Raw genomic sequence first — 27,309 nt, forward strand, 5'->3', positions numbered from 1 at the left:
TTCTAGGGCTTTATCCAGCCTATGATACCTCAGTCATTCTTTCATCTTAAAGCCTCACGGTACTCCTGAAAAATATAAAGCAAAGTGTTTATTCACATTTGTAAGGCAGGTGGGTCAGGGGACTAAGCATGGCCGGACAGGTCTGGGGGTGGCAGGAGAAGCGGGGTGCTGTTCCCTCTGGGCCACAGCTGCCCTTCCTCCCTTCTGTACCAAGGGGACTTGGGAACCAAACAAAAGCAGCCAGTAGCTTTTAAGTTTAGTAAAATCATTTATATACACCAATGCATAATATTTACAATATAATACTGATCCAAAATAAACTAACATATTACAGGTAACACTGAAAAGGAGAAATGAAAACATTTTAATACACAGAAGTTAAACATGGCATATGAGAACAGACTCAATTTCCAAAAGAAAAACCTGAAGTAATGACAGCAAAACTCTGACATGTTGCTATTTCCAATCGAAAACTCTTTCGCCTAGTCAAGTTCTTCTAACTTTGTAATATCTATATATATAGCTTAAAAAAATCAAGTCACAGAAGTCAGTTATACATAAAATTTTGAAAAGGTCAAATGATTTCAGAGTTTTTTCTCTTAAATAAAATTATAAAAAAAAAAACCAACCAAAAAACCTAGAGCTTTCCCATATCCTTTTAGTGTTTGTACAAAGAGTGTCTTCTCTAATCCCACACAACCCTTCCACCTCAAGATATTTACAGTATTCACAGTCTGCTATAAAGGGTCAGTAGATTCGTTACCAAGTAAAACCTTACATAATCAAGACAGGGTATCTTGCATTTATGTCAACTGAAAAAAATAAAAAACATAGGAAGGAGAAAGTAAAATACTACTTCAAAATGTATAAATGAATACATTAAAGTGTATTTAGTTTTGAAATTTAAAATATAACCTTTTAATAGTAAAAAAAAAAAAAAAAAAAAAAATCAAACTTTCTCATAGAAATAAAACCATTTGACCTTGCATCTTCAAATTGTGTTTTCTTAATCTGTCCCTCCCTACCTCCATTTTAGATCAGGCCACTCTTATCACAAATAAAATCTACAGTAAATCCATAAAAAGCAGTTCCTTATCACAAAAGCCCTTAGGAATTTGACTTCCCTCCAGACACCTAAAACCCTTCACAGTCAGTCGCAAACGTACCCACCTCACTCAGCAGCAGCTTGGAATTATTCTGTTGTGTAAGTGAAGGGACCATGAAGAGAGGCAGGACCCTCCATGCACACCCAGAGCCCATCTCTTCTTTCTGAGCTGCCCTGGATGTCAGCGAGCAGCAGTTGCTCTCACACCCCAAGGCACTCTCCATTATACCCCCCACCCCCTAGTACTGCAGGAACAGGCTGAAGCCATCTCCTACAGACCGTTACACAACCGCACACGAGCCTTGCTGCTGTCATCTTTAACACTAGAGAACCTGACAGAAAATAAAAATTACACTCTGCACTGCTCACAAGGTGCTTGGATCATATCAGGCTGTGGGGTGGCAGCAGTCTCTGCCGAGTGCACTGTGCATTGACCACAAGAATAGCTACAATCTGATCCATTTTTCTGCTAACGAGTTCTGGCTCCCAAGAAACTGCCCGAGTATCTTCCTCCTCAGAGGGCAGAGTTGCAAAGTGCTTTTGTAGGGAATTTTTTGTACTCCCATTCAAACAAACGTGATTTCCTTCTTTATTTCTCTATTTGCCATACTTAAAAGTTCCAATACAATGAGATTTCCCAGAAAAAAAATATGGATTTGAAGTTGAAAGGAAATACCTATTACGTTTAAAGATTGTGTGGATGTTGACATAACCTAGAATTTAGGGCAAGGACAAAAATGCATATAATAGGGCCTGCAAGCTTGTTGATACTACCAAGAAATGACAAATACTCTTGTCTCTAGCTAATTCTCTACAGTTGTCATCGATACATGTCAGTGCACAAATATTCCATGTAGTGTCAGAGGTACAATTCTGGCTTACACAAAAACTCCCTGTTTCCATCAGAGAAAGTGATGGTTAAGTAGGAACTGTGGTTCTTACTCTGCAATAAATCAGGCTTTGGAAAACCGTCAACAAGATTAAAAGAAAGCTGACAAGGTGCTGACGAAGAATGGGAAATGAAGTATCTCCTTCATGTAGAAAAACTAAGTAACTGTTACAAAATTTTATAGAAAGAGTCAGACATTGGTTTGCCATCCAAGCTAAAGGTTGCAAGGAATTCTGGTATAGAAAAAAGACAAAAAAAGAACAAGGCTGGATTGCCATAAGAGTAAATCGGGAGATCCATGGCTCAGGTTTGTAAATGTAAACCCAAAATTAATGAGCTATGAAATATAACAATAATGTTCAAGAGTCATTACTAATAGCCCTGAATTGGCACTTCAGTCTGCAGACCAAACTCATTCAACGTCTGCACAGGTTTAGTACCAAAATATCTCTATAAAAAGCCTTCGACCGGTCTCAAAAGAAAAAGCATCAGAAGGTAGAAAACTAGAAATATGTACAGATTCTTTTCATTTGTTTGTTTAATTAAGATTAAAAAAGCAGCTTTTGGAGCCAATGTTCCAGACTAGTGTTAAGAATCTGCCCTGGGCAGCTTCATGGTCCAGGCAGCGTGAGGACATGTGGCAAGGAGCAGCCCTGCATCTGTTGCTCCCCAGGAGGAGCTCGAAGGCATCAAAGAGATGAGGAGCTTGGACTCCAGAGGGTGACACAAGAGAAGGATCACCGGTGGATTCACACAGCAGCACTATGACCCTTGCCAGGATGATCTATTTCAAACAAGAGGACAAGTCTGAAACCAAGTGTTGGATCTTCTACAAAAGAAAGAACGGAGTACATGGGTGGAACACACACAACTTCTGATCTGGGGGTGAAGCAAACAAACCCCACACTTATTTTTGTCCGTAGAAGATCCCACCGTGAAAATAAAAATAACTTGCACATAAGTAACTAGAACATTCTTCTGTTCTGCTGTTGAACAACATGATAAAAAGAGAAGTCTTATGCTGAATGGCCAATTCAGCTTTAAAAAGGGGCTGAGGAAGATGGGGAAGAAGAAAGAAAGAGGGCTAAACCTTAAAGAAGGTCTGAAGATGATGAAGAAGAAAAAAAAAAGAGGGCTACTGATCAGAACTAAAAAAATACAGCAAGCACGTGGACTGAGGTGCCCTTGGCAAGGCCAAGCATGGCTCGCAGGTCATTTAGCGAAACAGAAGGCTATTTAGGTGCCTCTATAAACTCGGAATTTAGGCGCAAAGGGTAGCTATGAAGTTTGTTTCACAGCACTTGCTTCAAGTACTTACTGAGAAAGTGTTGAGAAACTGTGGCTGTCTCGTTCACATACATAGTCATTGCAGCTGGCTGTATGTATAGCAGATGGAAGGCAGCTTCTGCAACTGGTTAAGAAAAAGAATGGTCTTTAACAATATAATTTGCCCCATCTGGGGGACTCATTAACAGTACATAAGTGATCATATATACCTCAAGGAACTGAGTTTTAAAAAAATATTACAGTACCAATGATTTTTTTTTTTATCTACAACTATACAGCATTTTCAAGCAGTATGGAAATTTAATGAAATAATTATGATTTATTAATTTACATAAAAATACTTTTTACAGTTAAAGAATAAATCTTAAATGGTAAAAAAAATAAGATTAAGAAGCTCCGGCTATTGAGAGTCATGGGAGTTTGTCTGCTCTTCAATAACTTGTTTTACTATTTCTGCCAGTTTTAGTCGATCCACTTTATCTGTGAATCCTCTGCCTGAAAGGAAAAGAAAAGGTAGTCAGCTGGTGCTGGGCATAAGGAGGAAAGCAATCATGGCTGGAATTACACACTGACTGAACACAAAACAATGCTTCCCACAGAAACTTAGGACAACATTTGCAAGGGAACCAAAATGAGTTACGATCTCTAGTTGCATTGAAAAAATTGAGCATTTAACCTAAATTAAAACCAACCAACCAAAACAGAATGAGGGAAGAGGCACGACCAAGCCCTTGCGAACCCGGCTGATGCCCCTGGTCCCCCCTTCTATTCATCAGCACCCACTCCTGAGGGCTGACACTTCTGCCACCCTGTTTTGCCAAGGAGCCATCTGATCGCTCCCAAGGCAGTTGGCCTAGTTTAATTCTGTTTCATACCCAAACCAAGCAGAAGAGATGTTGTGCTGACATAGATGAGGGCAGCAGCCTCCAGCGCAAAGAGGTCAATAAACAGCTGGAAGGAAACCAGCTCAAAACAGCTGAAGCGGTTTCTAAAGTGACAATCCATTTGTGCTGTTATGTTCCCACATGACTTTGGTGCCTTTGGAAACTCTACCCCCAAACCTCAAATAGAAATTTTAAAGCAGACCTTTCAACCTCATTTTTAGAGCACCCATGCTGGCAGAAGGGCTGAAACAATGTCAAAGCCTAAATCAGTTTGGCACAAATTCAATAAATTTGGTTTTATTTCCACATAAGGTCACTGCTTCCCTTCTTTCACCCGGCATTAGCACCATTCTCCGTGCAAGAGAAGGAATTCCTCACCATTCCAGCTGAAGCTCTGAAGAGTGTCTCGCAGCAACTTACACTCTCGATTATACTTCCACGCCTCCTGCATCACTTCATTCAGCTTCTCATCTTCATTCTCTCCTATTTAGGAGAACAATGATAAAAGGAGGTTTGTCACTCTGCCTCGCAGCAACATTCAGAGCTTTAGTAAACAGTATGTGCAGTTATTCCTCCTCGCCTCACACAAACTAGGAAATCAGTTTGAAAGCAGACACTCCTGTCTGAAAGTTATTTTAGCAGCTCTGCGTGTCACTGGTGACACTAATATTACGCATGCACCAAAATTACAGTCCACAGAAAAGACTTTCCTCTCAAGATTGACTAGGACAATAGGAGTTCTGTTTATCCTTCCTCACCACTGACACAGACTGATGCTGAGGCAGAGGAAAAAGTCAGTGTCTCACATGTTTAGGAATGTAACTTTCTTAAAAGTGGCAACCTTTACCAGCCTGTGGTAGAATGCACTGAGCGATCACATCTCTGAGCTTTTCCAGAGCCACGTTGGAGTCGTTACTGCCATTCTCAGGGTCGTGGATATAAACACCATCCTTTGGCTTAGTGCTGCAAAAGAACAAGGAGGAAACAATTACAATTTGAATGCAACTCAAGTTTGTTACTCGCTGCATAACTGCACCGGTATAATGTGCTCTTTCACTCTCTGGAAAGCAGGGACTGGGAGCTAGATGTAACTAATTATAATGATGTTCTATATCATGAGACCACTTTAAGTATGAAGAAAAATGTTCCTTTAAATTAATTCAAGTAAGGGTAATCCTAAAATGCATTATCCTATTTTTTCAGATAGGTAGATTGAACAAAGAGAGAGAGACTACCTGACTTTTTCAGTAAATAAGTGTCAGGATCAGAAAAAAAATATTGGAATTCTTTCTCCCAGTTTGTCTTACCTTACTCAAGATGTGACCCATCTTCTCATTAGGGACCTGTTCTGCTGCCTGTATAATACAATAACACTATCCAACCTCCTTCCTGCCCTCACTGGCCTATCTTGGAAGACACAGCATATTGTGCAAATATTACTTGACTCCAACTACCCACTTCAGCATGAAGAGTGTGTCAACCAAATCAGAAATTCAGGAGCACGATTACAATTCAATGAACCCGCAACATGTTTAAAACCATTCTCCAGGCATCATGGCTGCCTACACTTTGATCTTTCAAAAACAGATTTAGAGAGTTACCCCAGCAATTTCCTTTTGCGCAGGATTGGGTTGTTGACGGAGTGAAGGGGTTTGAGACTGACTTTGAGGTCTTGGATTCTCATGTTCGCAAGCTGTTCTGCATGAGCCTGTTGTATCCCTGCAACCATTGCCTGGAATGAAAAGAGGTGCACTTGATGTTTTAATGAGCTTCTTTGTGAATTAAAGAACAATATATTGACAATGTTAGATATAGACACAAAAAAAAAGATGCACCAAAATCCTATTTATGTCAGAGATGCTTAACGAAAATCAGGTTTGCATTATGAAAGACATGATCAGAACTACAGTCATTGACTGTGGGACAATATATCCCGACTCACAGGGGCTGAAGAGGACAAAGGATCACCTCTACTTCTCATGTTCACAAACTTAAGAGTGCTGACTGAACTCTTCTCTGAGGAGAGTTTAAAGGAAGCAAGAAGGGCTATTCATTTGCGGAGAATTAGTAATGTCACAGCTGTAGTCAGGTATAAAACATGGGGGGAAAAAAAAAGAAAAGACCTACAGAAGAGTCCTCACGCACATTTACTGCCATACTCTGTTCTCTATTTGTTAGCACGTGGCTGCTCTTTACCGCCAATCTTGGAGCATCTTCTCCTAGCCCAAACTTCAAATGGAACTGTTTCCATTTTATTACAAAGATCTCAGGCTCTCATGAAGGCAGAAGGGGAGCTCTTTCTCTGCATAACACCATGTGAAAGAAAACACTCAAACCACCTGAGAGCTAACAGCTCTCCTATGCAACATTCTTGCTAAAATAAAATGTTGTTTAGACCTTGTCCATCATCAGCTGGGCAGAGGGAAGGATGTTATCAAGTGCCTCGGTGGAGTTGAGCCAGGGATGGTCCAGCACACCTTCAATGGTCAGCCGTTCCTCAGGTTTGACCTTCAGCAGCCTGTGAGAAGAATCAATCAGTCCATAAAGAGCTCTTTGTTGATTTACAACGTGCTGCTCTGTCTGGGATCAGAGTGCCTGGCAATCTCTGAGCATCAGAAGGGCCAAAAAACGAAACTCCTCCTAAAGCACTAAGCTGACCCAAAAGCAGTCAGACTTTCTACCAGCTTCACTGACCCTTGCTGTGGTGATATTTTAACGCTATCACAGCTTATCCAGTTATATTCAGCAACTCAGTGTAAAAGAGAGGTGAAGGCCATTTTAATAATACCTGTGTACTGCTGAACTCTAGATTCACATTGTCCCAGATGGGAAATTATCTTCCAGATGAACTGAAGATGATCCCGACCAACACTCCCTGGAAATGCACATCTAAAGCTCATCCACATAATGCTCTATGCTCATACCAGGGACTCTGGGCATGATGAAGAAAGGCAAAGTTTCAAAGATGGAAACCTGTTTCATGAATTAACTGCTTTCACCATGCGACTCCTTAGGCTTTCTCCCTCTGCAAAAGCCTTGAGTAATGGACACTTTGGTAGGTTACAGCACCACAAAATAAGAAGTAACTTTATTCTGCAGCCTCTGAAAACTCCATGGAATTAAATTTTACTAGGATGAAACCCTGGAAAAAGATTTTGCAGATAAACTCAAGTTCTCATAATAATCACAACTGTTTAATAGAAAAGTAAAATTTCACACAAAGTGCTGACAATTTATCCCAAGAGTCTGAATTAGAAACAGAATGACTTGATGAATTTGTCACACTTTCTTAGACAATACTCTAAATCAACTTCCTGGCTGCAAGGCAGAATTGTTCAATGTACCAAGAAAGTGGAAATCACTTTTACAAAATGTCAGCAGGACCACAGGCTAGCTTATAAATTCCACTTGCAAGGCCATGCTGCCAAACAGGTCGTAAGTTCAGTTTTGATGCAAGACCCAAGACACATGCATTCCTTTCCCGTAGGCTTTCAAAGTCCTAACCTATTATCAAGCACTCCAGCTCATAAAGCTTGAGGTCAGAAATCAGTTCGACATGCTTGAAAGGAAGCAGCTGCTTGAATGCAAAATATGACCTCCAGAAGCAAGACTCTGTATGAATAGCAGTCTACATAAATAAAATGTAAACTTATCCAGAATTATATAAAGTCTAAATGTATTCCTGCACCATAAACACCGATTCAGACTGACTGGCTGGAAAAGACAGGAGAGGGAGTCCTGATAACATAAGTGAGAAAATTAAGTGAACTGAATCCAAGTATCAACATGCTGTGAGCTGTTTCATGGCCATTTTAAAAGACAATGAAACCTATTGACTGTGGAGCTCCTGAGTGAGAATAAGGAGTTGACCTTGGTATAAATAGAAGTTTCACTGCAACATAATCTGCAGTTTATCTGGGGGAAAGTTGTGGGCTCCCCTGCACTGCTGTAAACAGGTCCCAGAACCCTTTCCAAACAATGCTAAGTCCTTGGAGATTTTACAGCACATCAGAGGAGACAGTGACAGTTTAAAATTAACCAAGTGATTTTTTTTCTATTTATGTTGCTTCTATCCTTCCAGTTCCTCTGGTACTACAACCAAAGGCAGTAAGTCCCTCTCACATTTTAAAAAAATAAATGAGGTCAAGACCTAATCAATGCCACATTCTTGCTTTCAAACAGGACCACGGGATCCCAGTCTTCGAAATGTTTGCAATTGAGGGGTGTGCACTGCATGAAAAACAGTTTCCATTAGCATTTAGAATAAAATATCAATGAAAAACCCTCTCAGTCTGACACCTTGTGACAGATCTTAACACCCCTTTCCATGCCCTTCTCTTGACTCTTTTTAGACTGTGTATTATGTGCACAGCGTTCTACGGGACAGATCTACCAGACCCTATTACACCACCTAAATGCCCCCTGATTTTAGCAGGGGTTTAAACATCATCACAGGAGATATGTGCCTAGATGTATCTCACTTGCAGATGTGGCAGCCAGTTGTCTACATTGTTCTGAAGCAAGTTAGTGTACCCGTTCCCCTTAAAGACTAAACGCACAAAGCACTCTAGTAACTTCAGAGACAGGAGGCATCAAAAATTGAACACAACAGTTGGGGAGGAAAAAGAGAGGGAAAGAAAAATATTTACCAGACTTCATTTGTGCTGAATATGATAGAAAATTTTTCAGCTGTATGTGCTACAGACAATTCCCCCCGCCTTTGGAAAAAATAAGCCCTTTGTGATAATGCACTTTCAAGTGATTTTCCAGTTTCTTAATATAAGCAAAGAGCAATACAACATTTTCCTCAACTGACTCACTTTCGCACAATGTCTTTCGCCATTTCTGAGATCTGGCTCCACTCTTCCTCTGGAAATTCAAAACTTCCTGTCATGATCTTTTTCCGCATGTCCTTTGGAATTGTCCGACTGTGGTGTTTGGAGTAAAACGGAGGGTATCCACACAGCATCACGTAAATAATGACACCCAGGGACCACAAGTCACAGCTCTGAAAGCAAGGAAACGATCACTTTTGGGCGCAATTTGCAGCAAGCAGTGGTGTAGCTATGTTAAAAGTTCTATGTGATTCCCTAAGAAAACAGGAACATAGTTCAGCTTCCTCCCAAAGGTCCATCTGAGGACCTTCATGGATAAATATGGCAAATATGTAGGCACATGCTGCCAAGCTAAACTACTTCCAGTACCCAAAAGTAGCTTGTTTTCAGAAAGTGAGCCTGTAACTGCACTATGCAACGGTAAATTGTATGGAAACAGCCAGAGCATCAGAGGCGTGAGCACACTGCGCATTTATTGCATCTCTCGGGATAATTGAATCCTAGTCTCTCAATACAGAACATAAACCAGAATACAGTCATTTTTTAGAATGTGAGACTAAAAAAAAAGAAACACTATTGAACAAATGAGCTAGCAGAGATACCTAATCAGAGATGTCTGTGATGAAAAACATGTCTTGAAAGCCACGGAGATGAAGAAGCTTCAGAAAGCCAGGAGCATTTCAGGGCCACTTACGCCGTGCTCCCTCCCGCCCCTGCCCTTGCACTAGTGCTACTGCTGATGGGATACAGACCAAGTTCACCCAGGAGATGGATCCAGCCGAAAACCAGCTCAGTAAAGAAGCTGAAAGCCAGATCTACTCCCCACCTGGATCACTCTGCGTTCAGGCAACACACTACTTGGGAAGAAGGAAGAGGACCGTTAACAGCCTAGACTTCAATTCACGTTTCCGTTGGACCATATCCTTAAGGATGCAACTCTATTATCATCTGCTTATGGCATGGTGCAGGCTGGGGCTCATAGGACCTGCTCTGACCCTGGCTATCCATTTCCAGTATCTCTTTTGTGCCAACACCAGCACTTGTACAGCTGATTAGTTCTTTTTCTAGCTTGGTTTCCAGCCCTACCAGTCCTCCAGGGGACTCCCAAAGGTTTATGCCAGCACAAGGACGGACAGGAAGGAACATGCAGCCAAGCGTAAGCAGAAGCCTGAACTCCAGCCAGGTTCAGGTGACTGTGAAAAGACACTCAAGGGCAGATTTGGGGAACTGGGGAGGTTCTGCCATGGGTTTACACAGACAGAAGTCTGCACAGCTGCCAAGTGAAGCAACCTCAGCACCACCCTGTCTGCCCCAGACTGTATATTCCACTGCCTACTCTAGGACGGCACCGGCGTTCATGACACTGCACAGATGAACTCCACAAACACAGAATCCCTGACTCCAGTAACTGTTTTTTGACTGGATCAACTCTGACCCAGGAAGGGGCCCTCAAAGTTGAGGCTGTTTCCTTCTGGAGGGAATACACTTAGATCAGACCATACTGATCATTACGTTAAACCCTTGGATTTTGGCTTTTACAAAACACATGGATGCTAATAATGAAAGAAATTCCAAGGAGTTACCCCACATACATATGCTTTTCAGCAAGTTAAGTCAATCTCAGATGGCTCTAGAAGTCTAAAGTTCTATTTAGGTACCTAAATTCTCATAATTTTTCCACTGACCAGAGATAATTTCTAATTAAATCAATGGGACTTTAGGCATGTAAGTAGGAAACGAGTGTCAATTCTTCATGGATACGGTTCTCAGATCGTATTTCTCAGAGTCAACCCCCTCCAGGCATGACACACAGACACATATTTGATCCAATACACACACAACTTAATAAAAATACTCAGGTTTCAAAGATGTGTTTTTTCCTCCAATTTAAATCTCTGGGATAGCGCTGCTGATCATGAAGGTGGATCTCAGGCATTTCCACTCGGGCTCTGAATTGCTGTGGAAGGACAGTGTACCTGGGATTTTAGCACACTCTATTCTGGGGAACTAGGCATATGCCAGATGCTGCTTTAGCAGTGAGTCACACTTGGCAGGTAAGGATGAGGCCGCTTCTCTCAGCAGCCTTTCCCATTAGTGCCACCAGTTCAGAGTGACCCATCAATTCTTTAAACGAAACATGAAAACAAAATCGCTGTTATCGCATTATAAATGCCATCAGATCAAGGCAGCTGAACCTTCTCAGAACATGAGTCAACTTCAGTTGGTATCTGTTTTCAATTCTGTACAAGAGTACGACCCACACTTCAGGTGCCACGGCCAGGGCTCTTTGGTTCATTAAAACAACAAAACAGTGGTCAAACTGTTACCAACATGAACAGTGAGCAAACACTTCTAGGTGTCTCTAGAACTGCAACTGCTCCCTTGGAGAGGGCTATTACTGAAGAGTAAATCTGCTTCAATTCACAGAAGTGGAATTCTTGACCCTGCCTTGTGAAACTTTCAAAATTTATAAAAAACAACTTTCTCTGTGATGGGGTTCACACAAGAAAGGGCAGAAGAAACTGTATTGAAAAGACTATTGGCACCTGTCTAAGAACTCTTTTTATAAGAGTCTGGCTTCAAGCAATCTGTTCCTCCAGGATGGAGGAGAGATTATCATAACCCTGAAGAAGGCAGATTTATGATTAGGAAACCCATGTAGACTAATTCTGTGAAAATTACCCCATCTTTGCTTTAGGTCTCCATGGAAGACTACTAATACATAACACCATATATCAAACTACCCCCTCTAGCATGTGGTGGGTTTAACAACCATCCATGAAGCTGGAATCAGCGTAGATACTTAGCACTGCAATCAGAAACCAGCTAACTTTAATCAAAATTGACACTCTGAAAGAGTACTCAGTAGTTCAAACACTGCTAAGCCAGCAGGAGACAGCAAAGAGAATATGGAGGAAAATGTTTTGGAATGACCGAACAGGAGTACAACCTTCCAGGACACGTTCTGTCATAACTTTGCCAAGACTCTAGCAGCAGTTGTTACTGCCCATGGCTACTGCTACAGACACCACAATACACTACTGGACATTTTGCAGAAAATCCCCAATACAGACAAGGTACCACCACAGCTGCCTGAACAAGATAGCCTAAATAGTGCATTGCACATCCAGAAACTCTGGCTGACAGCAGAAAACAGGTTTATTTTGAACCAGCCTCCTGTGGAGGAGAAAGAACTTCCCACATAGTCACACTCCAGCAGAATCATTCTACTCTACAAAATCTTGTTAAAATTTAGTGCTCCTTTAACAGTGCTTGTATATTTCTCCTTTAATCAGAGGATCAGTAATTAGGCTTGGACCAAGTGTGCACTTCATTAGTCGCTCTATCAGAAAGAACACAGAGCCAGCAGTGCCTTTTAGCGTGTCACTTCCAAACGGAGAAAGACAGCTACCTGCACAGATCACTATCTTCTAATTTGCCAGTTCAACTGAATGAAACCTGGTCTGAACCTAATACATTTAGGGGAGAAATACCACTGTATACCTGGTCACTCCTTGTAGAAAAGCCAAAGGAACTGCACTTCTGAGAAATACAGCCCCAAGGATACTACTTCCTTACAGCTGAAAACATATATGTACACGAAATAACAAGCACCATGACATTTCCCTACTGTTTCCTGTAGATCCTGCTTTTTACTCAGTGTGAGACATTTGGCTAGCTAGACGTACTCCTGTCACAGAGATCAGAACAACTTTATTGCTCCTGGCCATAAGTGTGTAATTTCAGGGCCATAAAGTTTATTGCCCTGGGTGATAAACCATGTTTATAGACTACTTCTACAGAAGATACATCGGGGGGTAGGGAAGACACTGTGCTCTAATGACTGGTGGACTGTTTCAGAGCTTACCTTGTTGTAAGTGTAAGGTGTTGGAGAGGTGGGGATAATACCAGATTTTTCTTTCTGATGCCGTCTTTGTGCCTCCAATACCTGTTGCCATGAGAGGGGGGGAAAAAAAAAAAGGCAGAAATACATCTCATCTACAGGCACCACAAACAGCAATGCTCACGCCAAAGATGCCTGGTGCTCTTCTATTTGGTGGACTTAGTCCAGCTACTGAAGACTCTGCCAAACTCAAACTATTCTTCCTAAGACAGACTGGAACCTTCTACATGGGGAAATTTGCAGCTAAAACATTTTGCTGCTTTGGATGAAAACTCCCGTTTTGCCTGAATTAAAGCAATTGCTCACACCTCTCTTGTTCAAAACCTCCAGCACCTCCATGCTTTGGAACAAGAATCTAAAGCGTGTTTGAAGTGTAACCCTAGCTCCAGAGATGTCCCTTTTTGCCTCTCCCAGGAACAAATCACATCAAATTTGTGCCTTGTTGATCAAATCTGGGTTTCCGGGTTTCTACAAAAATCCCAGTTTAAATATGCTCAGGAAAAGCTTTCTACAGATTTGGTAGTTCACCTGTTTTATAAATCCTGTCTGCAGCACGCATGGCCCTTCACCAGCAGGCTCCACTTGAGGAGGCATTTTCAGGGCACTCAACTGTGGCTGCATGGTCTGATCTCTGTAATTGCTCTTCCTAGTCATTAAAGGCTGCCGACATGCCCAGTACTGCAATTAAATATCTATCTGCAGTTTCCTTTTAATTTTCTTCAGGACAAAGCACAACAGAGAGTGGCGAAAGCAGCACTACAAAACCCAGCCTGTCTGTAATTATAGATTATGTCTTAATGCATACTGACAAGAGAGACAAGCCAGGGTGAACAGGTAACCCCCTGGCACTGCCCTCTTAAGCAACTGCTGTTACAGAACCTTTTGGTTTCAGCACAGTCCTTTTTAATGTAATCTTGAATGAGCCTGAGCTGGAAGGATTGCAAAGCAGGGACTCTTCCAAACCAACTGCTTTAATACAGTTAAAGGCCAACTGTCAAAATCCTGGACTAGTCTCACTGGTGGGAGTTGGGCCTGGGACAGTCAGGAGGCAGCAGTAATCAGTCAGTGCTAAGAACACAGGCTGGGAAATTTGCCTCACGATCTCCTGCTGTAACCAATAGATCACTGCAGCACTCCACCCTGACAGGCAGCTACTACACAATTACTCAAAATTCCTGTGCCCAGAAGCCCTTAACAGGAAAGCAAAGGCTTTTAAAATTACATGGTTATGGAGGCACAGGCAATAAAGATCACGATTCCCCTTTAGCCCAGAACTGGAATCGTTTGTTACCTGAGGTGCTACGTAATATGGAGTGAACTGTGGTGTCATCAAGTCACCTTGGTCTACTTTGGCAAATCCAAAGTCACACAATTTAACAGGTGCATCCTAAAACAAGGAGAAGAGGCTTCATTACAAAATCTCATTGTTACCAGCTTTTCTAATACACATTTCTCACCTTGTATCATTATTACCTTTACTACAAGTACTCCTCTTTTGTGTTTATACCCTTACCATTCCACGAAGCAGCTAAAAGGTCACAAACTGATCTTTGAAACAACCATTTTTGTTTTCCTGGGTGCTCTGGGTCAAAAGCAGTCACCTGCTCAGATTTGGAAAGCACTAAGCATGTTGTAGGGGGGTCACATATGCAGGGTGGTTATGAGCAAGAGAAGAAAGAAACAGGCGAGTGCTTGAATGCATCAAAGCACCTATAATGCATGTTAGAACATCCTGATGACACTTAGGGAGGAAGTATGGCAGAGCAGATCATCTCCTCAAAGCAGGATTCTATGTTGAAGTGAGAACCTGACCCGTATTTAACAGCAGCAGCATGGAGAGCCTGTGCTCCAAGGAGATCAGAGTATGGAAAAGCATGAAGCCAAAATGGGTCATTAATTTTCGTCACCAAAACATTGTATTAATGTCATTTTACAACTATTCTGAAAATCACCATTGAGTCATTTTACAGAATTCAGCAGTAAACAAAGAATACCAAGTCTTCATCTTACCAGAGAGTTATCCTTGAAGAGGAGATTCTCAGGCTTGAGGTCTCTATGTGCAATGTTTAGTGAGTGGCAATGCTGCAAAGCCAAAGCTATCTGAAAAAGGGCACAATAAATCACCCACAATTACAGAACTTCTCCTTTAGCCTGGACAGTTATTTCAGCTTAAAAAAGGACATTGCCAACATAGCTTAGGCCCCAAACATTTACACTCCACTTGGGTACAATTCTGAGTTAAGACAAGCCTGGACACACTGTGCAATAGTGCAGTAAAGCAACGATTAGGACATAAAACGTACCAAGCTATTCAGTTTGCATTTCACTCAAAGAAAACAGAAAAGAAAAGCTAAGTTGCACTGGGCTTCCCAGCCAACTTAGTTTGACTAATTCAGGGCATTATTAGCCCCCCAGAACTGAAACAGATCACGACAGTGTCCTTTTATATGCTGTGCTAGGCCTATAAGGTCACTGCTCTTGCCGGTATGCTCTCCAGCAATTACATTCTGTTTAGCAGTCATCAGCAAGTTCTTGCTTCAATATCTCAGTGAATATTTTATTGCATTTGTTACTGACTTGAGAGTCAACATTCGGGCAGTTTTATTCTTTAATCCTTGAGGGTACTGCCAGCACTTTAATCATTTAATGGGATATTACGCAGAAATATATTACTTGATTCTTTCAGAGACACTGCAATGGTTTAGAAACCTGTAACCCAGTCATGAAAGCTCTACAGATTGTACATTTGAAAGTGCAATTCATTTAAAGAAAAACAAAGCATAAATACTTGAACAGCATTACTGAAACAAAAGGCCACACGACCCTTATTTGAAAGTATTCCTATTGGCTTCTGTAGGATCCTACCCACACAATACCCTGGGTGAAATGCTGAGTCCTTAGAAGACTGCAAATTACTGTGATAAGAGAACTTCAATGTTAACTTAGCTCAGAAACAAATACAAACACATTCCTAGAGAAAATGAGGTAGCTTTGTGACAAGTTTTGATCTATTACTGGTTACACGGAACTAAGACCTGTAGTTCAAGAGGGAGAACCACTAGATGAAAGAGTAACATTGTTTTCAAACTTAATTTGTATAAACATTAAAGCAAAGAGTTATTTGGGACATGAATAACCCAAGTGTACACACAGTCAAAATTCAATTCAAAGTCTTGTCTTTTGGTATAGTTTTAAAAGAGTTTCCCAACATGCTAATTCTGGAGACTGCCTTGCATTGTCAAAATCAAATGGTCCAAAGGACATGAAAACACTGTCAAGAATAATTCTGTACTTCAACCTAATTTCTTGGTTGGATAAAACTAAATAGGTAACAGCACAATTAGCATTTCATTAGAAACAAGTCAAAGCACAAGACAGAAAGAAAGATTAAATGACTTGGCCCCCCTTTCGCCTCAGTACCAAACATTATCTCCCCAACTTAGGGGGAAGCAAGTGATCAGGATATGGATATATTCATAAACAGTCATGTCCATTTACAACAAGTGCTGTAATATCATCTCATGTATTCTTTCCTTTATTCACCACAGTGATCACTGGTGTGGGAGCAGGACATTTACTGATGCGTATCTCCTGTATAGCCTCTCACCTACAGTTCTTATATCTTCTGTCTGGAATGCCAATATAACCTCTGCAAGAAGCAAACAATGGCAACTCCAGCACTTGGCTTTGTGCCGTGGTGCCAAATCCCACACAGAAGAGCTCAACCGTTTTGACTGCAAGATCCTTCTGCCTTGTGGTTCCTTACAGCAACCCGCTAGTCTCCTGCTGTGGCTCCCTAGAAAAGCTATCACAATATACACCCATACCATCTTTCCTGCAACCCTCTCATTAAGCCAAGCCTTCTGACTGGGCACCACAGGTCATACAACAGCTTGGAAGTGAAAGGGAACAAGTTCACCCCAGAACTGAGGGGAACTGACACTGGGGTTCCCCTCATTGAATCCCACGGACGCCCCTCTGCTTTGTCATCCTGCCTACTCCAGCAGGGTGTAAGCTAGTCACACTAGATGCGCTGCTAAACAACAAAGAGCCCGATGGACACCAAAACCTCTAGTAATAAATACCGTGGAAGGTACAAAACACAACGTTCAAGAGTGAGTTGCGTAGAGAAATGGAGAGGGAAAAATGACATTGGAACAAACAGCACAGAAAACATGAACTATAGTGGTTAATTCCTCTTGTTATCTTCCATGATAGGCAGAACTTCCAGAAAACCAAATAGAAAACCCAGCTTGAAAACCACTGGCCCAGGACACATGTACGTTTTTGTCCGCTACCCTGCCCAAGAGGCGAGAGAAACGCCAAGTCTGTGTCATGGCCGAGAGCGATTCTCAAACTGGAGCTCAGGAGCCACGTGGGGTCTGGTGAGAGCCTGTGGACTGTTGGAGGTAACACTTCTAGAACAACAGCGAAGGATACAGCAGGAAGATTGTGCAAGAAAAGAGCTCTCTTTAGTGAAGGGTTCTGTAGACCAGGTTAGGAAAAACATTGCTAAGGACAGCAGAGACACCAGGGTCCCAACCCAGAAGAACTAGCCCACACCTTCCAATTATTTGCTTCTATTAAAACTTTGGCATTGTCAGGTTATAACAAAGCAGGCAATGATCATCGGATCAGAACTGAGGATTATTTTAGCTTCCTTTTTTCCCACCCCCCCACCCCAAGAAATTGTTAAATACTTTAGCCATTATCATTCATGGATTTGCTTATACATGGGTGTTAACTTGCCTGCTTTGTTACTTGGCTTGCTTGCTTCTCAGTAAAGTGCCGGTGCTGGCTGATTCTGTGAAATAGCTCTCCCCCTTCCATCATCTCCATTACAATTAGGAGCCGAGCCCTGTTCAAAAGCATTTCATTTTGTTATATTAAAAATAATCAAAAAATAACAGAATTGCTAAGCTAATAATGCATACTTCATTTCTATTGACGCAGGCCAAAAGAGAGACATATACTTGCTTCTCCTACAGTTGTTAGAACTATTTTGGTTCCGTAATTTTGCCTTCAAGCATATAAACTGCAGGATTTTCTGGCTCCCTGCACAATCTGACTCACTGATTGTCAGCCAGGCATCTACAGTTTGCTCTTCATGTTGGGCTCCCACATCCAGCTGGAAAAAACGCCATGGACATGTCTATGTGAATGCATTCAGAGACATGCAAGCTCCACCCACACTTTCCACCAGCAAGCCAGTTTGGACCTGGAAGCCCTTTAGACACATCAATGTGTAACTCTTCCCTCAAAGAATAATACAGCCCGTAGAGTCTTGCATCAAACGGGCTAAAGAGCTTCCAGGCTGGAGCGGGCTTAGAGCGCAGCATACCCCTGTCTGCACTCATCCTTGCAGGTGTGTTGATCTGCCTAGCTGTCTGCCTCAGCGCTAAAGATGTTCATGGCAACTTAGAAGCAGAAGTTTGAGGAATTATCTTTAATGTTTTTGAGTCTGGATACTCTGTGGTACCTCATGTTTTTAAATTTACAGTTTTATTGCCATAATTATGAAGGACAATGAATAGAAAGTGTGGAGATCAGGACTGCTAGATCCTCAAGAAACTAACTTCTAGTTCTTCTCACCACACAGCAAAATCAGACATGTCAGAGGCTAAGACAGGTCTCAGCTCTTTAATTCTCCCAGCTGTATTTTTTTTTTCCTCAACTAACATCCAATTAGAAGACAGCATTTTTCTCCCAAGCAATATTAACGTATGAAAAACAGTAAGTCTGCTTCATGTCTTGCTGTGTTCATTTTAAGCAGGAAAATGTATTGAGAGTTTACAGGCAAGAACCTAGTATTTTTAGAAACAATTCTTTCCTCCTCTTTTTTTTTTTTTTTACATGAAGACTGGCACTCTGAGTTTCCCAGTGGCTCACAGGCATCACCATCATGGAAAAGGATCTCACTTAGGATTCCAAGTAGCAACAAAAGCCACAACTCCAATCCTGCTTTAACAGTTCTTTGAAAGCAGAGGGGTGCTCAAAGGTTACAATTCAATTCAAGCTACTAAAGCAATATCAAAGCAGGACAGAAGCTAGAAGCTAATATACTCTCTCAGACAATGCAGGTATCACAGACTGAATCAATGAAAAACCTAAGAAATGAAGATGTATTCAAAACCAGTAATGAAGGACGCAAATTCATTTAAATGTGCAAAGGGCTGGGCATTGAGAGGGGAAAAAGCAAGTGTTGCTTAGTTTGAAGTACAAATATATCTGGAACCCCCTTAAAATACTGATTGTGGTCACACTGTGACTAAAAAAAAAAAAAAAAGCAGACTCCACTATACCTTGGCCTAAACATGGAAAGCAAGCTGTGGGAATGAATCACCCTATGTAATCTTACCTTGGGCTGGATTCATGTGGGAACTGCACACTGTTAGCATAAACTTCAATAATTTGAACAATATTTGGATGTGTTGCACACATCATGTGCAGACGTACCTTGAAGAGAAGGGAAGAAACGTTACTGTAGACAGTGACACACACTTGACCAGTTCTGCTCCTCCCTCTGCCCCAAGACCACTGCACACACAAGCCTGGGCGCTGCCAGCCATGCTCAGCACCAGTCACACCCAATTTAAAATTATTCAAAAAACCATGAAATGTCTACAAATGTTTATACAAATGACCAACACTACTTAGATCAAGTAAGACAAAAAGATCATACATTGCCAACCTGTTTGCTACAGACCACGTAATCAAACCCAGCAGAGTTCCACAAAAAGCCCAACCTTTGATTTCTTTGGGTTTTAGAAATAAGTTTAAAGTTAGAACTAGCTTTAAAGTAGCAATAGAGATATGACTGAAACAAAAAAATTAATGAATAAAGCCTGAAATTCCATGATCCGGATTCTTTTATGGCCTGATGATCTAGCACTCAACATGTGAAAACCTCACCTCCTGTTCCAACTTTCTAGAACAGGCACCTACGGAACTTTCCCCAGCTTAAAGCTACCTGGACTGCTAAATCAAGCCAAGGCCTGATGCCCTTTGTAAACAGATTACTTTTCCCTAGGAATTTTAAATGAGAATTTCCTCAGTAACAAGAAATGGAAGCTGCCTAAACTTTGAGGACGATTAACGCTTCTTTCACTTTCGTGACAACTTGACTGACTGCCCATCATTTTCAACAGACTGACAGTTTGGTACCTTGGCACGGTCTTGCCAGACACAGTAAATCACAAATGGTATCAGTAAGCTTATTTAGTTTCTTGTACACAGATAAAACCATACCATTTAGAGCACAACTTGAAGCATTCTTGGCAATTCTTAGAGTAGTGACATCCAAGAGTGAGATTGTAGGGAAACAAAATTCATTCTAAACTATTCATGTTACATTACATGGGATGGAGGGAGAACAGCAGCTTTAAAATGCAGGTCTATAAATTACACTTGTACATATACAGCCAGCACCCACAGCAAACTCAGTTAGAAAGACCCTCTGCTTCACCCACCACCTCATCCTATAGGAACTGAGCACAGCAAGGCTAGAGAATCCAACCTAAGGAATCTTGCATAGCAAGATCTGCAGAACACATGCTTGTTTTTTGGCTTTTTTGTTTTGTTTTGTTGTGGGTTTTTTTTAAAACCACTGTAACAATTCACCAAAAAGGCGAGACTTTGTGGTGCATCAGAAGGCAGACAGTATAAACAGGAACTATACCTCATTTCTAGCTTTTGGACGATCGAGAAGAATTTTCAGTGCAAAGCGTTCTTGAGAGGATTTTTTCACGCAGACTCTGGTATTACAGCAATAAAATCATTCAGTCAGCAAGAATGTTAAAGAGACACTTCAAGCAATTGATCTGCAGTTATGAGTTTGCTCTCCACATGGGAATTAACAGGAATGCCCGCAATCTGGAATATACAGGGCACCTGTCACCACATACCAGCTTGAAAGCTTCAGTTTTCAGCCTTCCACAGCAATCAAATAGGTTATGTAGAAACACCTCACACAAAATTGTATTTTCAGCAATGCAGAAAAAATACTTTAGAGCAATGGGTAACTGCAGACAAGCAAAACATATTCTACACGTTCAGCCTGAAGAGACATTTTTGATGAAAAAAACCCAAACCACACAGTGGCAGCCTGAACATCTCCAACTGAGGGTGTAGTCTGCAATAAATAAAGTGTTTGTGAATGGAAATCCTTGTTTTGGCAAGGCCACCAACTGTGCCACACACGTTTTTTCTCTCTTTCCCCCATTTAGCATTAACAATTGAACTGCGTCAGAGGGAAGGGCCCACATATTAACAGGCAGCTAAAAGAATAAAGCACAAAGGGATATTTTAATAAAGATCAGAGGCAACACAGCAACACAAAATGGATGAGGAGAAACCAATTGCCTGGACAGGAAGATAAATGGTGGCAAAAGACAATTGTCCTGTCAAACGCCCAGCAACAGAGAGGCGCAGACATTTGTTTTCCAGCGCTTGTGCACAAATTCCTGCTCCCAAACGGGAGGGTGCTTGTTGAAAAGGGAACATATGTTTTGCTTTACAGAAAGCACCCAGTTCCTGCAGGGGTTAGAAATGCACGACGGGCAAGTCTGGTTTGAGATGCAGAGCCCATGGCACTATCTGCTTTGGCCTCACATGATGATCTGAAAAAAAAGAGCTGGTAAAAATAGCTAACAGGCACGCAGTGCTGATGCCCCAAGTGATGATACCGTAGACGGGAGCAGCGACCTTTGCACCACGCTGACACTAGTTTCAAAAGGACAAAGGTGTTTGAGGAGAATTTTCTGCCACCACCATTTCACAATCGACTCCTGCTCCCACTTTGCTTCAGGAACAGTGCAGTGAGATGGGGACAAGGCAGAGAGGTGGGAGAGTGTTTACTTCAAACATACTCCATAAAAGACAATACCTGGCTTGCACATCAGCTATGACCCACGTGGAGTAGAGACATTTATGTTTATAAAAACAGTCTTCCACATATCACATCGCTCTGCTGTTAACATGCTTTACATACATACTCACTTCTCCACAGCTAAGGAAACGGGCTGAGATTACATACAAATCCGCAGGTGTATTGTCTTACCTAACAGGACCACTGATCCCAGCTCCCAGCTTCTGAGTCCAGTTAATGTTGTACTCCTCTAAAATGGAGGTTTCCTAGTCAAGAAGGAGCAGGGGGAGGGGGGGAAAAAAAAAAAAGGAAAAAAAAAAATTACTATATCCCTTCCAAAAAGAACCAGCTCAGCAGACCTGATTTGCATGATACCTGAACAGAGAAAGAACCTGCTTTGGAGTTTTGTTTCACCTAGGAAAATTAAACATAAATACAGATGCTCACATAATAATACATCTCAGTTTAAAATTATTTCTGTGCAGCTGAAACTGCTCACTCTGGCATTTTGAAACAGGATTATTGAGAACAGTAAATGGGATCTTGTGCCTTTAACAGAGAAAGCATACAAAGGGCACTTCCCCCCCTCCCCTCCACCCCTGACTCTTAAATCCATCTTCCTACCTATAAATGATGGATCACAGCTGAACACAAAGGCCCAATTTCAGCATTATCATGTATTTTTTGGTCATACAGTACAATGGAAAATTACTTTTCTGCTTTCTTAGGGTTTTCAAACCTTTGGATTCATTATACTGTAAATTAAACCCTGCCTGACTAGTTTTAGCTTGTCTGATAATGAACCAGGCTCATGTTTATAATCCTTTTGTCCAAATCCATATAAACAGGGTTTGGGCTTGTTATGACACAGCTCGGGTGCTATCATGCTTAAACATGTCACAAGGCGGGATGTAAACGCAGCTCCAGCGCGCAGCGTTTTGATTAACGCCGCTGCCCTGTGCGGCGACACAGATGGGATCTGACAACAGAGCAGGGCTGAACGCTGCAAACGTCGTGTGCAAACTCAAGTCACCAAGTAATACACGCCATAAAATTCTGCTTTTGCTCTTTTATGAACTCTGCTACCCATATTCAGGGACATCTTTCAAAAAGCCATACTTTCTGATAAATTGCAAGAAAAAGAGCCGGTAACAAAAGCTAACACCGGAGAAGCTAAAATACTTCCCAAATGCACTGAAAACAAATGGGAGAGTCCACTGCTTGCAAAGCAACTTTATTCTGATCAGATTTTCCCCTTCTGTTAACTTCCATTCAAAACCTGCAGCATTTCAGGATTCGCTCGTGCTACAAATTACGAGAAAAGCGAGAACACTCGTGCTCTCAGCTAAGGTATTGAAAATGGTAGTCCCTAACCTGGGATCGCTGGCCTCTGCTGCAATAGTCATGGATGAACGCTACGGCCAGGCTGGAGCCAGACCTCAAGCCACATGGACTGAAAACAAAGCAAGAGAGGAAAGCTGATATTTAAGGCAAGATTTGAAGGGATTAAAGAGTGAAAAAGCCATATATGAAAGAAAAAAATGCCTTTTAACAGTCTGGAATGGGTATCACATAAATCACAGATGACTAGCCTGAAAGGTATAAAGAAAAAAGTGAAAGTTAACATTGAACTGGAGATTTTATGAAGGGCTTTAAAAGAAAGGGGAAGAAGAGCATAGTGGATCGGTGTTTTCAATTAGAAGCACAAAGAAGCCTTCTTACCAATTTAACTAACATAAACTTCACTCTTGAGAAACACTATTAGGGAAAAGCTAATTTAATTTTCCTGATATTCAGATACAGAGAAACAAAGACATCATAGGTGGAACGAAACCACAATTTTAGAAAAGCATTAATGAGCAGAGAAGGGGTTTCTCTGAACTGGGGAACACCTCCTCAGCACGTGCTTTCAAGATCACACTCAGTGTCTAAGTTGTGAAGTCAAACCACTGAAATGGAGAAGCAAACGCTGAAGTACTCCAGAGCAACAGCGTGATTAAGTGATAACAATTCTTCATTACTATTTTTCATAGCGCTTTGAAGTCTGCTGCTCCTGTTCCAAAACCAAAGAAGGGCCTCTCTGCCCCAAAACTTACCTAACACTTTCAACTGCACAGATTGGTCTAGAAAGAGAGATTGTCTCCACATACAAGCCCAGTCTTGACTAAACAGTTTTGCTACCTGCTGCCACTTCTGTGATGGCACAGAGACCATTTGCTTCATTTCAGCTGAGTAACCGGAACAGAGGAGCTGATTAGGAGTTGGAGAAATCTCTGATTTATGAATCAAATGAAGTGAGAATAAAATCTGATGGTTCTCAACTCCTGAAGGACAACTTCAAACTACAAATAAGTTAATTTTTAATAAAAGTTTCTTTCCTCTTGCATATTCTGCATATTTACAATTGTTTTAACTAAAAAAGCCAACATTTTTGTTTTCTGTATTTTTATTTGGATTCCAATCTTCATTCCAAAGCAGCTTTACAACTTAGAAGTAAAAATTAATAATCTAATGATCAAGAAACACTATTCACCATCTCCTACCGATATGAAATGCAGTATTTGAGAACTCTGATGTCCATCAACGTACAGAATGGATGACATCTCCTTCTAGTTCAAGAACAGGAGCTCCACATCAAGCGCCAGAACTACGCAGCTGCACATCAACACAAGTTCATAACCTACAAACGGCGTGAAATGTTTAAAATGTACAGATATAAATCTGCCCTCAGAAAATATCAAAATCTATTTCAAGTGGTAAGCCTAAATGACTTGCCTCTTCACTGAGATTAATGTGCCGTGGATGCAGGCAGCAGAGGGTACAGTATCCTCTACTTAGCTCCACATCTGGCGAACGCAACGCCTGACAGTAGCACTGCTGCACAGCCCTGAACTCGTAGACTGGCTGACAGGTCAGCTGGAACTAATCTGCTACGGCTGGGAGCAGAGGAGGCAGAAGAGTGCCTGAGAGAGTGCTTCCAACAAAAATCTGCAGTGGTGCAATTTCCTACAATAAACCTTTTTGCTCCCACTGTTAAAGGAATGTTAAACTTCTGATCGCTCCTTACATTAATTTCCAGTGGGCAAAGGGAATAAACTAATTTGAAATGTATTTAATTACAAAAAAGTTTCACACGAATTTTGAAGAGCTGAGTTCTCTTCAATAGCACAATTCCCTTTCAGCAAGCTCAGGGTACCTAAAACAACGGTTGGAGCATCCTCCCATGCAGAGTCAGCAGTCTGGGATGCCAACAGCTAGGAAAGGCAGGACTGAGATTTCTCTCAGCTTGATCTCCAACAAGCTGCTTTTAGACAGGGCTAGGCATGCATCGGGACTGCTCGGGGGAAAGCTCAGGTGCTTCTCAGTTTCTACTGAACAGCAAGGGGAAAAGGTTTGCAATAAGGTACTTTAAAAATAACGCACACTCACTACAGTCAACTGAAAGTATACAGACTGCTGCTTGGACAAACTCCACGTATTGAACAAGTGAAATGCCAACAACCAGCGTAAATCCACCTCCACTGCTCCAACAAGCGGCCTTTCAACTTCAGCTAGGGTGCCTTAAACAGCGATCGCTATCTTGAATCACAGACCTTAAGCCTGCAGACGCAGGTGAAACCCAATCAATCAGTCTTAAACAATAACCAATTTGAGAAGCAGAGAAATCAGCATAATGTGTAAAAGTACTAAATTATATTTTAGCTTCAGACAATGCCTATAACCCATAAGATTTGCCCAGAAGCCGTTGTTGGTAAGAACCCCTCCAAACTGAGAGGGGCAGGAGGCAGATACAGAACTGTCTCTATACCTACACCACTGCTTCAGCTTTTTTGGTTTGTGTTTAACCCCCAAGAACTCTGATGTAGATCTTTACCTTCACAAGAAATACCACAGAAATCCTTGAAAATCCTTCTTTTTGAAAACCTTCTGGACAGCTACTTCACCTGCACTGTGCCAAGGCTGATAATGAACAGGAAGAAACAGACTACAATTTCGATACTTGATCTCATAGTTTAATTACAGTCTGGATTGTTGGACACAGTGCTTAGACTTTCTTCTACTTTGCACTTCTTTAGCTCAAAAGGCAAGACCCATAAATTTTAAATCAATCCAGATCTCAGCAACACAAGACTGTGTTGCTACTTCTCTTCCATTGACTTTTGCCCCCAATGAGCTTTGTAAAGACAAATCCCACCGTGGCAGATAACAGGGCTGAAGAAAGAAGACAACTGACAATACATTGGGTCTTTTAGTCTGCTTCTTTAAGGAATTCATTCATCTTATTAAAATAAGCATTTATTAAGCATCCAGAATCAGTGACAACAAATGCTTTGCACAAGGTAAAGAACCTGCTGACAGTCTTTAAAACGTTGCTTTATTGTCACTTTATCTCAAAAGGGTTTCCCCAGCTTCTTCAGGAAATCCGCTCAGCCAGGTCACAGAAGGACTCCCCGGGAAGCGCTAAGCTCACACACTGATTCTCGCTGTAAAAAAAGAAATCCTGAATCTGCTCAGCTCCTCTACCGCCACTTGAAACACAAACATCCCACACGCCAGATTTGTTTTCACAACAGCATCCGAACAGGAACTCAGAGATGGATCGAGGCAACAGCACTGCCTCTGCAGCCGGGGTCTGCTGTCAGGCAGAGACCACAGCTCCTCGAGCAGCCCCAGCTCTGCCCCCCACACCCTCAGCATTACACCACCAACCTCCCCCAGGGCCGGATCTCGTGGAAGCCGCCTGCCTGAGGCTCCTCTTTCCTTGCCCGGCGCCTGGAGCGCTACAGGGGATGAGGCTGAGAAGCGAGGAGCAGAGCCGCAGACGTTAAGAGAAGCGGGGACCGGGACCCACAGGGCCCTGCCGGGGCTGCCCACCGCCCCTCGCAGGGCTAGGGGCGAGCGGGGGCCGGTAGCGGGGAGACCCGGAGCGCTGCTGCCTCCCCCTTACCTTGATCATCTTGTCCATCTCGTGATCCTCCGACATCCTCCCGCGGGGCCGCGAGTGGCTGAAGGCGGGGAGGAGGGGGAACCGCCGTCCCGGCCGCAGCGAGGCAGGAGGGAGCGAAGGAGGAAGGCGGCGGGGGGGGGTGGGGGCGGCGCTGGGCCGCGCTAAGCAACGGGCAGCCCCGGAGGAGCCTTTGTGCCACCGCCGCACCGCCTCATCCCCGGCCAGCTAGCCCGGGGCGGGGAGGCTGGGACCCCCTTGGGAAGCGAGGGAGAGCGGCGGGGAGGGCGCGGCCCGGCGCGGAGCCGCCGCTCAGCCCGGGAGACGCCGCCGCCGCCCGGCAGCCAGGCATCGCCGGCACCCTGCGCCGGGCACACCCGCCGGACGGCGCACCCCGCCGCCGCGCTGCCCCCCGCCCCGCGCCCCGCGCGGGATGGCGGCCCGCGCCCCCCGGTCCCCCTCCGCTCCCCCGGGGGAATTTTTTCGGAGCCACCGCCGCCGCGGCGGCGGCGGTGCGGTTTTACAGGCGGCCGAACGCCAGCCCTCCTAGGAGCGCGACGCCGCCATCAAAGCCCTCAGAGGACTTTCGAGGCG

The 27,309-nt window shown here is 42.7% G+C and overlaps 1 protein-coding gene across 5 annotated transcripts; it reads right to left on the reverse strand.

Moving 5' to 3' along the window:
- Positions 1–248: 248 nt before the first annotated feature.
- Positions 249–27,098, reverse strand: MAPKAPK5 (MAPK activated protein kinase 5). 5 transcript variants are annotated; one of them, XR_006166728.1, is made up of 15 exons: positions 26,719–27,098; positions 21,963–22,036; positions 20,583–20,658; positions 19,263–19,360; positions 17,654–17,762; positions 14,915–15,004; positions 14,196–14,291; positions 12,869–12,949; positions 8,986–9,173; positions 6,563–6,683; positions 5,767–5,897; positions 5,007–5,128; positions 4,544–4,648; positions 3,313–3,776; positions 249–2,823 (listed from the first exon to the last, which is right to left on the reverse strand). XR_006166728.1 is itself a non-coding variant. In XM_033008318.2 (14 exons), the coding sequence occupies exons 1-14, from the start codon at positions 26,752–26,754 to the stop codon at positions 3,682–3,684; spliced, it is 1,416 nt and encodes a 471-aa protein (XP_032864209.1). In that variant the 5' UTR covers positions 26,755–27,098; the 3' UTR covers positions 249–3,681. The 5 variants fall into 5 exon arrangements, 4 of the variants coding, with proteins under 4 accessions (XP_032864209.1, XP_032864208.1, XP_042661197.1 ...); XM_033008318.2 differs by having other exon boundaries at positions 249–3,776; positions 5,013–5,128; XM_033008317.2 differs by having other exon boundaries at positions 249–3,776.
- Positions 27,099–27,309: the final 211 nt, after the last annotated feature.

Source organism: Tyto alba, unplaced genomic scaffold (assembly GCF_018691265.1).
Source record: "Tyto alba isolate M040663 unplaced genomic scaffold, T.alba_DEE_v4.0 Super-Scaffold_44, whole genome shotgun sequence".
Taxonomy (NCBI): Eukaryota; Metazoa; Chordata; class Aves; order Strigiformes; family Tytonidae; genus Tyto; species Tyto alba.

Excerpts from the sequence above, each read along its gene's own strand:
- MAPKAPK5 (XM_033008317.2), bottom strand. The coding sequence starts at position 26,754 with ATGTCGGAGGATCACGAGATGGACAAGATGATCAAG. Across the intron at positions 14,292-14,914 it reads TCTTCAAGGATAACTCTCTG|GATGCACCTGTTAAATTGTG; the intron begins GTAAGATGAAGA and ends TCCTTGTTTTAG. Across the intron at positions 3,777-4,543 it reads TCAGAGCTTCAGCTGGAATG|GCAGAGGATTCACAGATAAA; the intron begins GTGAGGAATTCC and ends TTTTCCTTTCAG.